The sequence below is a fragment of the Trichechus manatus genome, unplaced genomic scaffold, assembly GCF_000243295.1.
Source record: "Trichechus manatus latirostris isolate Lorelei unplaced genomic scaffold, TriManLat1.0 scaffold00028, whole genome shotgun sequence".
NCBI lineage: Eukaryota > Metazoa > Chordata > Mammalia > Sirenia > Trichechidae > Trichechus > Trichechus manatus.
In genome coordinates, this window is record NW_004443964.1 from 2,146,491 (window position 1) to 2,160,333 (window position 13,843).

General features: G+C 44.4%; 1 protein-coding gene across 1 annotated transcript in view; it reads right to left on the reverse strand.

Moving 5' to 3' along the window:
* Nucleotides 1–13,843, reverse strand: part of RPTOR (regulatory associated protein of MTOR complex 1) — a 425,613-nt gene that overhangs the window by 158,724 nt on the left and 253,046 nt on the right. Inside the window, 1 exon segment of the mRNA XM_023729162.1 lies at nt 7,975–8,034. Coding sequence (XP_023584930.1) covers nt 7,975–8,034 — 60 coding nt within the window.

The window sequence follows — 13,843 nt, forward strand, 5'->3', positions numbered from 1 at the left end:
GGAGGTGGTCCCCCAGGTGGAGAGGGGAGGTGGTCCCCATGGTACAGAGGGGAGGCATCCCCCAGGTGGAGAGGGGAGGTGGTTCCCTGTTGGAGAGCATGAGGTCCCTAGTACGTTTCCCCAGACGAGACCCCTGAGATGGCTATTTCTCATGACAGGAAGTGGCCGTGGAAGGAAGGAGCGCGCCCAAACGAGAGCGGCTAGCGAGGGGTGAGGCCAGGACAGACAGGCCATCTGACTCCAAAGCCAAATTCTTTCCACCACATCTGGCCTCAAACTCCTCAATCAGGATGCATTTTAAAAACTGTCTACTGTTAATAACAGCTACTTATGCTCTTCTTTCAAACATTAAAAATAAAAACAACTTTTTAGCATTTAATCAACTTTGTAACATAATTTGGCACAGGGGATGGAGAAAAGCAGTAAAGCAGAGGACAACATACCAAAAAGGTACAGCCCAGCTCTTCCAGGCCTCCGACGAAGCGATTTAGAGTTGGTGTGTGTGTGTGTGTGTGTGTGTGTGTGTGTGCGTGTGAATATTTAGTGTTTCTGAAGAGCACTAATAGCGGCAAACTCTGAAGTCATGATAAAAACACTAAAATCGTTAATGGTTTCGATGGAAGCGTGTTTACTGCTATTTTTCAATCCTCACTGACTAGTTCTAATAATAAGAGTGAAGGTATTTTCCCAGGAAGCAACACCCAGCATACTTCGTAGAAAGACGACCTCTCTCTCCAATTCTGCCCTGATTTCCACCCACTGCTTCTCCAGCCCTCTGCCATCCGAAGGAACAGCCATCTCTCCGATGCAGTTGGTCCTTCTGGCCTATGCTGTCTTCCGATGTTTTTATTTTTAATAGACTTTATTTTTTAGAGCTTTTCAGTTTTACAGAAAAACTGAGCAGAAAGTAGAGTTCTCATACGCCCTCTCCTCTCCATACACACGGTTTCTCCTGTTATTAACATCTCACATTCTTGCCGTACATTTGTTACAACTGATGAACCAACATTGATACATTGTTATTAACAGAGTCCTAGTTTATATCAGGGTTCACTCTTTGTGTTGTACAGTCCTATAGGTTTTGACAAATGCATAATATCATATGTCTACCATCACAGTATCATATAGAAGAGTTTCACTGCCCTAAGAATCCCCTGTGCTCCACTGATTCATCCCCCCTCGTCCTGAGCCCGACAGTCACTGATCTTTTCATGGTCTCCATAGTTCTGCCTTTTCTGGAATGTCCTACAGTTGGAATCATGCAGTATGTAGCCTTTTCAGGCTGGCTTCTTTCATTCAGCAGCATGCACTTTGGGTTCCTCCATGTCTCTTCATGGCTTGAGAGCTCCATTGTACAGATGCACCACAGTTTGCTTATCCATTCACCTATTCAAGGACATTCTGGTTGCCTCCAAGTTTTGGCAATTATGAATAAAGATGCTGTAAACATTTGTGTGCAGGTTTTTGCATGGATATCACTTTTCAAGTCATACTGGTAAAACCAAGGAGCACAATTTCTGGGATTGTACGGTAAGCCTAACTTTAGCTTTATAAGAAACTGCCAGACTCTCCAAGTGGCTGTACCATTTTGCATTTCCACCAGCAATGAATGAGAGTTCCTGCTGCTCCATATCCTCGTCAGCATTTGATGTTGTCAGTGTTCTGAATTTTAGACACTCTAACAGGTGTGTAGTGGTATCTCATTGTTTTGTTTTGCAGTTGCCGCGTGGCAGATGATGCTGAACATCTTTTCATGTGCTTATTTGCCAGCTGTATATCTTCTTTGGCGAGGTGGCTGTTTAGATTTACTTGTTCATTTTTTAATTGGGTTGTTTTCTTTTTGTTCAGTTTTAAGACTTCTTTGTATATTTTGGGTACAAGCCCTTTATCAGATGCATGTTTTACAAGTATTTTCTCCCAGCCTGTGGCTTCTCCTTTCATTCTAACAATGTTTTTTTTGCAGAACAAAAGTTTATAATATTTATCATGTTTTATCAATTTTTGCTTTCATGGACCATGCTTTTGGTGTTGTATCTAAAAAGTCATCACTAAACTTAAAATAACCTAGATTTTCTTCTATGCTATTTTCTAGAAGTTTTACAGCTTGGCGTTGTACACAGGTAAGTCCATACTCGATTTTGAGTTAATGTCTGTGAAGGCGTAAGGTCGTGTCTGGTTATTTTATTTATTTATTTATTTGGGCATGGGGATGTTCAGTTGTTCCAGCACCACCTGTCGAAAAGACTCCTTTCTCCACTGAATTGCCTTTGCTTCTTTATCAAAGATCAGCTGACTATACTTGAGTGGGTCTATTTCTCGGCTCTTTATTCTGTTCCATTGGTCAATTTGTCTGTACTTTCACCAACAGCAATCTGTCTTGACCACTGTAGCTTTATAGTAAGTCTTGAAGTCAGGGAGCATCAATCCCCTGACTTTGTTCCTTTCAGTATTGTGTTGGTTACTCTGGGTCTTTTGCCTTTCCGTATAAACTTTAGAATCAGTTTGTCGATATCCACAAAATAACTTGCTGGGATTTTAACTGGGATTGCATTGTGTGGTGCAGTGAATTACTCAATATAGCCCTTCTAGCTGTAGTCTTTTTAATTCCCACCAAATGACTGGATGGGACTATGCAAATAAGGTGCTTGTGGCCCACCAAGTGGATTAGATAGCTTGCTAACAATACAAATAAGGTGCATGGCACCCTTGTGGGGGTGGGATCATGCAAACAAGGTGTATGGGACACTAACAAGGGGATTGGTTAGTTTTGCCATCCCACTAGGCTTAAAATGAGCCATCCCAGATGCGGAAAGGGGAGACCTTACTACAATCAAGACAGAAGAGCCAGGAGTGGAGTGCGTCCTTTGGACCTGGGGTCCCTGCACTAAGAGATTCCTAGACTCGGGAGACAGAGAGAGTTGTAACACGGAGGACGGCGAGAGATGGCGAGAAGCAGTGGCAGCAGAGGCAGCAGAACCAGGAAATCAGCGCAAGACAGCACAGTGGGCTTCCTGGCCCACAGAGCAAGAGAGCTGAGTACCTTCGGGCAGGAGGCTTGCTGGTGGAGTAGGGTGCTTCCAGGCAGTTGTCGGTGGAGGTAGCCTTACAGACCCATGGAGTGAGAGAGCTGAGCACCTTTGGGCTGAGGCTTACTGGCAGAGTGTGTTGCCCCTGAGCGTTTATTGGCGGAGCTAAAGAGCTTTGTAACACTTGCCCAAACAGCGCAGGGGCTGGGCTGAGAGACCAAGGACCAGGGAGAGGCCTGCCTGCAGGCATGGCTGAGAAGAAGCTGCCCTTATGGAAGAACTGTATCTTAAGTGTTCCTGGTCCTGTAACCTGTTACTTCCCTAATAAACCCCATAACTGTAAGTATGGTCTGTGAGTTCTGTGCAGTCATTGCAATGAATTATTGAATCCAGAAGAGAAGTAGAGAGTGCTGTGGGAGGGACGGTTGGTGTGAGAATTGGTAAAAAGTTTGGAGGGTGGAGGCGTGTCTGACCTCCACCTCATAGGAATTGGCCTTGGGTAGTTGCTCTTGGTTCCCCTTCCCCTTTGTGAAGTTAGAGGAGGTCGGATGCTGCCACCATGTCATTTTTACACATTGAGTCTATAGACCACATTGGGAAGAAATGACACCTTAATAATACTGAGTCTTCCTATCCATGAACATAGAATCCCTCTCCATTTATTTCAATCTTTCATATCTTTGATCAGGGTTTTTAAATTATCCCCATATAGATATTACACATATTTTGTTAGATTTATACTTAAGTATTTAAGGTTTTTGGTGCTAATGTAAATGGTATCATATTTTTAATTTTCAAACTCCAGTTTTTCATTGTTGGAATACAGGAAAGCAATTGACTTTAGTCATTGTTATGGACTGAATTATGCCCCTAAAAATATGTGTTGTAAATCCTAACCCCTATACCTGTGGTTATAATCCCATTTGGGAATGGGTTTTCTTCATTATATTAATGAGGCAGGATTAACGTTGGGTGTGTCTGAAGTCAATCTCTTCTGAGATACAGAAGAGATTAAACAAGTACCTGGCAAAGCAGAAATGGGGGAGGACAGATGCCATGCCACATGAAGATCACCAAGGAGCCCAGGAACAAGAGAGAAGGACCTTCCCCCAGAGCCAACACAGAGAAAGCCTTCCCCTAGAGTCAGCACCCTGTGTTTGGATTTCTAGCCTCCTAAACTGTGAGAAAATAAATTTCTGTTTGTTAAAGCCGCCCACTTGTGGTATTTCTGTTACAGCAGCACTCGGGGACTAAGATAGTCATTTGGGCCTGTACTCTCTTCTAGTGTTCCCCAACACACACACTACGTATTCATTTTATTTTTTAAGTTGTCATATAGTAAATTGACTTTTCTGGGTGTGCAGTTCTATGAATTTTGACATCTGTATAGATCTGTGGACCGTGCCCCAACCACCATGGTTTTGATCTGCATTCACCTCATGGCCAATAATCCTCATGTGCTTAGCTGCCGTCCTCAAATCCTCTTTGGTGAACTATCTCTTCACAGTTTTTGCTCATTTTTAACTTGAGTTTCCCTTTTTTTTTGAGTTTTGAGATACCTTTACATATTCTAGATAGAAGTCCTTTGTTCGATATGTGATTAGCAAATATTTTCTCTAAGTCTGTAGCCTGTCTTTTCTTCATTCTCTTAGCAGTGTCTTCCAGAGAGCAAACACGTCACATTTCGAGGAAGTCCATCTCACCAATCGTTTTCTTTGTGGCTGGTGCTTTGGGTGGGGTTGCTTTCCCCACTTTAAGCCTGGGGAAAGGACAGGACAGGAGCAGGTCAGCCCGACGGCAAAGTCTCGTTCAAGGGCAGCTTCAGAAGCCGTGTGTGGTGGACAGGACCACAGACAGGTTGACCAGAGACCTGGCCTCTAGGCCATCTCAGCACTAACCAAGCGTAAAATGCCATTCAGGAAGCTGAACCAAACTAAATAAACTCCAGGTTCCTTTTCAGAAAAATGAGGCGGGTTGACTAAAGAACTTTAAAATAATTTTTTAAGCTCACTGATTTTTTAACGGCTCTCTTTACTCAAGAGTCTGGGGATACGGGCAGGCGTCTGGGCTCACATGGCTCAGTCACGTGAACCAAGCACAGTTCGGAGTGGTTGTGGCCGTGCTGAGTGACCAGGAGGGGATGGGACACACACAGCGGGGCATTTGAGGACCGAGATTTCAGACCTCACGGCGCCATGAAGATGGAGGCTGAGGCAGAGCTCACGGAGGACTAGAACTGCCTGCATCCAAATCAACTGGAAATATTCACATGAGGCAAGAAAAGGAATCAGAGACATTTTTAACCAAGAACCGTCTGATGAGCCAACACGAGCAACCTGGTTATGATAAAATGCAGCTTTGTTGAAATTTAAACGGATATGGTTTATTTGGTTATGTCTATATACACATACGCATAGGGGTGTATAAATACATGTTAGGTAGTAGAGAGTTTTATGACTTAAGAAATAGAAAGGGAGATAAAAACTCACAAGATAGAGCCTAAATTGAGTTCTGACAGAACAGCTTTATAAAACTCTGAAATCTTGTCAAGGAACCAAACCAAGCAGATTGGGCTGACCAGCAGATCACGTGGTCCTTTATTTTTTATTGTTTAGAAAATCTTTCCCGGGCGGCGCTCTCAGGGACCTCACTGTGTGTTCAGCTTCACTAACAGTGTTCTAAGGAACAGTCCTCTGAGATGTCTGTGTCTCATCACCCAGGAAGCCCAGCTTAGAACATGGGACGGCATCTCTCACCGGGCGGCAGTAGCCCAGTTCCACCTCCAGAAGAGAACTGGAAGAGTCGGACGAGGACAGGGGCACAAGTGGAGGACTGTCCACGACAGACCACACTGCACCCAGCCCCTCGGCTTCTCTGCAGCACGGGCCCTCGTCCCGACTCCCTGACAAGCAAGCCCTGGTAAGAAGGAAAGGCAGAGAGTGGATGGGAAGAGGAAGGACACCCCCCGGATGACTGGTTTTCCCTACCTGGTCAACAGCAGCACCCTCGCCATCATTTGTCACCAGGTGACACAATGGCCCCCTATCTGTAGAGTCAGCAAAGGCGTGTGCCTGGCATGCAGCATGTACTCAACTGGCAGGTTTACAAGAAGAACAAGACAGCTTACTGTGTGTGTCCCATGATACACCGTGGGGGAGATGGAATTTGAGCCGTAACTGACACCGTGAGCACCGGGGCAGACCGTGCGCACCCACCACGACAGAACCCCACCTGCAAGCCCCACTGCTGCCATGTCATCTGTGCTGGGCCACGTGACGTTAATAATAGCTCCCTTGGGTTCAGCTCTACCACTGGTTCTCAATCAGGACCCGCACAATTCCCTGACACTTCAAATCCAGCTTGCCGTCCCCTAAATCTATCAACACACCTCAATCTGGTACCACCTGCCTCCACAGGCTGTGCTTTCTAAAAACAGTTTTGAAATCACGGTCAGCCCTGGGCTGGCTTTGTGGTAATGAAGCCGCAGTCTTGAGCGGAGGTCCTGTCAGACCTTCCACGTGCCCCGCTGGCACCCATCAATGGTGCCTGATTCTCTCTGGTCACAGCCACCCCGTTTTGCTCGAGAACAAAAGCTCCCTTAAGCAAGGAAGCTCAGCAGCCACACATGTTTCCTTAGATGCGTAAACCAAGAGCTGAAAAGAGAAGCCATCTGGGAGGTGTTTTCAGGTGCTCGTTTTATTTTGTGGATTCTTTCTCTTAAATTTATTTACACATGTATTTTATATGATTATATTCTTGTAAAAAAAAAATTAAACAAGACAGAAAAAGCCAAAGTCCCTTGACACTGCTGTTCCCCTCTCCTTCCTACAAATTCCACTCCCCCGAGGTAACCACAGGTGTATTGTTTAAGTGCACTGACGCCCAGTCTTGCGTTATTCTTGAAAGACTCTTGGTATCCTACCGTGTGTATCAGAATCAATTCGCATTTTTCTCTCAATGACGTGTCTGGTGGCCTGGTCCACGTGAAAACAAGGGCAGCTACTGCATTCTTTCTGTTTGCACTTAGTGAGATTTCCACCAAGGCCTGTGCCGTAACTCACACACTGCTTCCCTGCTGATGGGCGTCTAGGTATCCTATTCGCGTATGCTTTCCCTTATATGCCAGGCAGGTCACTCCCCAGGAGAGAAACCTAGAAGCAGGCTTGCTTTTCCTATCTCATTTAACTAAACCTAGGCCTTGGCTGTTTAAACACGTGATTTTGTATAACATTGAAAACCATTATCTTGTATGTTAATTCTAGAAGACATGGGATTCAGGGCAGAAGGTTTCAAAACAACGCCATAATTTTCCATCCTGTCTAAACGAATCAAGATGAGTCAAGAGGAATAAAATGAACACACAAACAACAACAAAAAGGCAGGTCAAATTCAGAGTCATCATTTCAGCTCCAGAGAGGTTCCAACAAGAAAAAGGCAAGCTGGTCAGATGGCGGGGAAGGAGCACGTAAGACACGCATGATGAGAATGCTTCACGAGGGACAACTTCTGACTGACACTTGTCACTTTATGATTCAGCTTCGGAAATGAGTTTGCCGTGAGACGGACAACTGGGGGCGTGGGAAGTTTGAGAAAACAACGCAGAAGGTAAGCTGTGATAACAGCTCCTTTAGTCAGGGAAGGCAGACATGGTTTGCGTGTAGAGCAATAGTTTTTCTTGCTTTGGCTTAGTGTTTGGAGTGTTTTTACATTTTTAAAAGAATTCAGGTTTTTATTTTTACTTTGAATACGGCCCCAAACTCAGCTATCCCCTGCGCGAAGCACCGAGACAGCTATCGCAAGCGTGGTCTTAGTCAGAGAACTAAGAACGCGCCCAGAGGAAAGGGAACCATCCCTGCGTTGACCGATAACACTTCTGAAAACCTAAGAAAAAAAGGGAAATATGTCCCTCAGACCCAGAAAGCCTCAAGAGCTGAAAAGTCTTACTTACTTTTCTATCAAATCCAGTGTGACTCCTGGCACCAGACGGACACATTTCTGCATGCAAAACCTGCAGGAAAAGGAGACAACGAATCACACAAACGGAGACGTTCCCGAACATGCAGCAGCCCGGCAGGGAGAATAAGGAGCTAAAGGTAGGGATGCGGGCTGCCAGCAGAAAATGAAGCCCAGATTTTCTTAATTCTGGCAGCTTTCGGGTTTATGGAGAAAATTTCATCACCCGCCTGTTGAAGGGGCTATAGGGCTACAACAGTAAGTTTTCAGGAGAAAGTAAAGAAATGAGTTTGCAGCCACATAAAGGCGAGTCACTGGGGAGTGGGGCTGAGATGCTCATAAACCAAGCTGCCCAACGAAACAACGGGGCGGACTGGACTTCCATTTATTTTTTTTTTCCCCATAAGAAAGTGAGCTGGGGAGAGTAACAAGGAATGAAAGAAGAACCTCAAGGCACACAAAAGAGATATGTGGGTGAAGACAAAAGCCCAGTCAATACTAGCATTTTAATTATCCCGGGGCCACCACAGCCGGAGGTGAGAGGCGTCCTCTCTGCAGGCCAGCCTCCCCAAGCTGGGAGAGCGTACCCGGTATCCCGTGTGCTCAGAGGAGGAGGAAATGGCCTTTTTTTCCTGTCAGGGCTACTTGGAACACAGCAGGGCAGAGTCAATGGTAACACAATGAAAGGCAACGCAGTGTTTCTAGTAGGAGAAATGTGAAACGATTAACTCACTGCTTTTAAAATTACGAATGACGTCTCAAAAACATATGCACAAAGCAAATACTAACGCTGTCTACAAAATGTGTCTACCTGCAGCACCGGTCGGAAATGAGACGTGGAGGAAGGCTGACGAAGGACAAGGGACCCTGGGGAGGGTGAGCACAAGGACGAGCCGTGTTCAGTGGACAGCAAAAGATTCAATAACAGTGAGGGCCGGGTTCGCTGCACGCAGGGCGGTACTGACTGTACGCCGCCCAGGGGCTCCGTCCGCTGCTCACTGCACCTCCAGGTACCTCCACTCGCCCTGCTCCCACGCCTCTGCACCCGCCAGCCCACACACACTCCCCCGGCTCCTATGAGTCGTTCGCGTAAATCAGCTCCCTCGATGGATAACAACCACCTACAGGAAACTCATTTCCGAGTCTGAGGCCCGTGTGAGCCAGGCTATTTTGTTATGTTTGTCTTTTTATCTATAATGCATTTATTGATTGGGCTTCTGGTTTCCAGTAATGACAGAATAATTTGTGTCAGGCTAACACTCTTGCCAATAAAAATCATAAGCTCTGGACAAAATACAACAAGGCACCAAAGAGCAAACCAGCAGGCAGGAACTGGAGGGGTGTGGTCTTGAGGAGGCAGTGACTCTGCATGGGCCCCCCTTGACCCGGCCCCTCCCAAGGGTGTCCTCGGTTCGCACAGCACACAGGGATAGCCTCAGATAAAAAGCAGTAGTCTTCCTCAGAGATTGGAATTCAAGGCTGCTGGGAAGTTGAGGGAGCGAGACTTGGAAAGGAGGCTACCAAGGACGGAGAAGGCCTCAAAATCTGCGTGTCAACTTTCCTAAGTCCTGGGCTGACTCCTAAACTGCACGCCCACAGGACGGGACACCAACGATTGCAGCGGAAAACAGTAGCTAAAAGGCTGAAAGTGCTCAGGAGAGGTTTCAACATCTGCCTCCTCTATGAAGACAGAGAGGGAGATCAAGTCCCGCCAAATTAGAAGGGTCTGGTAGGCACCTTGGGCTTTCCACTGAAACCCCAGAGAGGCTGTGTCTTAGTTAAGAATCTAATCCCAGGATTAAAAACAAAGCCAAAAGAGACTAGTCCTACAAACAAGCCTCCACAAGATCAATTTAACTCTCTGCAAGAACAGAACCAAACACTCTTCAGAGAAAGATAACAATCTAGAGTCTGCCTAATATCTCACCCACAATGTACAGTATTCTACCTAAAGTGAAGAGAAAAAATAGCCAATAGGAACAGATTTACAGCTGACCAAATTCTGGAATAAGCACAAAAGGTCTTTAAAAAGCAGGCAACCAGAGGAAATGAAAACGACTCCAAAATTCACAAAACTGGATATAATAATTATAATAATAAACACAGCGGCTAATACCTAGTTAGTGCTTACTACTTGGCAGGCATTATTCTAAGTGCTTTATGCAGATTATTTTGTTTAATCCTTACAATATTCTGTGAGGTATTATCATACGTTTTACAGATGAAGAATACTTGTAAATTAGCTAGATTGTAGTGAAATTGAAGGATATCAAACTCAAAACCAAACCCATTGCCCTCAAGTTGATTCTGACTCATAGTGACCCTACAGGACAGAGCAGAATTGCTCCATAGGGTTTCCAAGGCTGTAATCTTTATGGAAGTAGACGGTCACCTTTCTCGTGCAGAGTGGCTGGTAGGTTCAAACCACTGACCTTCCAGTTAGCAGCCAAGGGCTTAACCACCAGGGCTCCTAAGAATACCAAAGACCAAGAAAATTATGAAAGCTTCCAGAAAGAGAAAGCGTATCACATTTAAAGGAACAGAAATCAGATTAACACAGGATACAGGAAAACAACGCAATAGTATATTTAAATTTATTGAAGGAAAAGAACTGAGAATCTAGAATTTTACATCTAGCCAAACTGCCATTTAAATATAAGTGCGTGAAAAAAAGCATTCTCAGGCATATAAGGCTTCAGAAGGTTTGCCATAAAAATATCCATGATGAAAACAGTTTTGGATCATGAGGTTAAATAAGGAGACAAAAAATCCAACAGACACTGAAAGAGGTAAGTGTAGTAAAGATGACAAATAACTCTGGTGAAGTTTGTTGTATTAAAAAGAAAAGGAAAAGGAGAAAATACCCATCATAACTGAACTGGAAACCTAGCTAAGTACCAGGATAGGGCAGGGAGCGGAGGGGGTATCAACCAAAAAGGACTATTATCAAAGATATATCAGGAACTCCTATAAATCTTCAAGAACACACACACACATAACTCCAGTTGATCTTTAAAACCATTTTGTCAACATTGTGTTAAATTTATGGTTTAATTTAGGGAGAATTTATATCCTTAATTTATTCAAGCTTTCTTTCATATCACTCAGTAAAGTTTTATGGAATTTTCTATGTGGATATCCAATACATTCTTAGCTGTTCTTGTTGGGTGCAGTCAAGTCAGTCCGGACTCATGGTGACCCCATGTACAACAGAGTGAAACACTGCCCGGTCCTGCACCATCCTCACAATCGTTGTTACGTTTGAGCCCATTGTTGCAGCCACTGTGTCAATCCATCTTGTTGAGGGTTTCCTCATTTTTGCTGACCATCTACTTTACCAAGCATGATCTCCTTCTCCAGGGACTGGTCCCTCCCAATAAGATGTCCAAAGTACGTGAGATGAAGTCTCGCCATCCTTGCTTCTAAGGAGCATTCTGGCTGTACTTCTTCCGAGACAGACTTGGTCATTCTTCCAGCAGTCCATGGTCTATTCAGTATTCTTTGCCAACACCATAGTTCAAAGGCATCAATTCTTCTTCAGTCTTCCTTATTCATAGTCCAGCTTTCACATGCATATGAGGCAATCAAGAATATCATGGCTTGGGTCAGGTGCAGCTTAGTCCTCAAAGTGACATCTTTGCTTTTAACACTTTAAACAGATCTTTTGCAGCAGATTTGCCCAACGCAATGCGTCTTTTGATTTCTTGACTGCTGCTTCCATGGTGTTGATTGTGGATCCAAGTAAAATGAAATCTGTGACACCTTCAATCTTTTCGCCATTTATCATGATGTTGTTTATAGGTCCAGTTGCGAGGATTTTTGTTCTCTTTACGTTGAAGTGTCATCCATACTGAAGGATGTAGTCTTTGATCATCATCACTAAGGGCTTCAAGTTCTCTTTTCTTTTAGCAAGCAAGGCTGTGTCATCTGCATAACGCAGGTTGTTAATGAGTCCTCCTCCCATTCTGATGTCATGTTCCTCTTCATACAGTCTGGCTTCTCGGATTATTTGCTCAGCATACAGACTGAATAAGTAGGGTGAAAGGATACAACCCTGACGCACACATTTCCTGATTTTAAATCACGCAGTATCCCCTTGTTCTGTATGAATGACTGCCTCTTGGGGTAGTACAGGTTTCTCATAAGTACAATTCAGTGATCTGGAATTCCCATTCTTCATAATGTCCATAATTGGTTATGATCCACACCGTTGAATGCCTTTGCATAGTCAATAAAACACAGGTAAACATCTTTCTAGTATTCTCTGCTTTCAGCCAAGACCCATTTGACATCAGCAATGATATCTCTTGCTTCATGTCCTCTTGAATATTCGACAGTTCCGTCGATACACTGCTGCAACTTTTTTTAAGCATTCTTAGCTAGTTTATATATTTAATCATAATGTTGTTATTGTGAATCAGATTTACTTTCCTTCTCAATACTTCCTTGTTGGTTATTTTTTAGTATATAAAAAGGCCAATAATTTAAAAACAATTGTAAATATACCATATGTAAAAAGTATATAAAATGGAGACGTGAGTTTAAGGAATACTAAAGGAAAAGTCCTATAATCCCCACTCAGATGAAGAAAGCACATTAACCAAACCCGTTGTCATCCAGTCCATTCCGACTCCCTGTAACCCTACAGGACAGAGGAGAACTGCCCCAGGGGGCTGCTTTGGCTGTGATCTTGACGGAAGCAGATCGTCAGGCCCTTCTTCCGCAGGGTTTGTTGTTGTTGTTAAATGCCCATTGCTTACTTTCCAGAGTCACTGGGGGCTGGTTCTAAATGACGTGCAGAGTTTCTAGTTGTAATTAGCGGGAGCGGTAAGCTGTAGACGGCTTACCTCACACTGGCTGACACAGGAAGTCACCAGGAGTTTATACTGAGGAAGATGTCACTGACATGTTGACCAATCAGTTATTTTTACCTCATTGTTCTGAATGTAAAGCAAATCACCACAGAAGTCGGGCTTTAAATATCCCTTTTTAAAAAGGAACTTCGGGAGAGAGCTCAAAGTGGTAAAAATTCACCATTAAAAGTATAACAAGCAAATTCCTTCGACTCTCCTCATTTTATTTAATCCAGCAGGCTTCATAAAGCAGTTTTTTAAAACAAACAAACCAAAAAACCCCACGTGAAACCAGCACGTGCAGCATCCACTATTTGTAGCTAAGTTAAAAAGTACGCCATTTGGTATTCTCCGGGGAAAAAAGGAGAGGATGACACTTTCCTAATTTGCAAACTGTAAACAGCGGCCACTTGCCAACGCACAGAAGAGCGCACTCTCTTTTGGAGCCTCTAGGCCAGTGGTCAGGACGAGGCACAAATTAAGTTTAGGTGTGTGCTACTTCCCGGCTGCCCTCTCTGCTTCCAAAGCTAAAGGCAGAAGGAATTATCCGTCAGTAAGAGGAACACAGACCAACACCTCATCTACGCTTCCTGCCCTTGTCTGTCGAGTTCTCTGTGACAGCCATGCTCGGGCAGAGGGTCTGCTATACCTGCCAAACGTAACAACCCAGTGTGGGGATGGCAGCTACGTCCACGGGGACACTGCCAACCACCATGCAGGGTGCTGTCACACTAACACGCTCTGTCATGCTAGCATGTTAACACGTTGTCATGCTAACACACTCTGTCATGCTAACGTATTAACATGCTCTGCTAACACTGCAGGACATTGTTCTACTAACACGCTGTTTTGCTAATATGTTAACACTTTCCGTCATGTTAAAATACTCTGTCATGCTAACATGCTCAACACTGTAAGGTGATGTCATGCTAACGTGCTGTCACGCCAACACACTAACACGCTCCGTCACGCTAACACACTAACACGCTCCGTCACGCTAACACACTAACA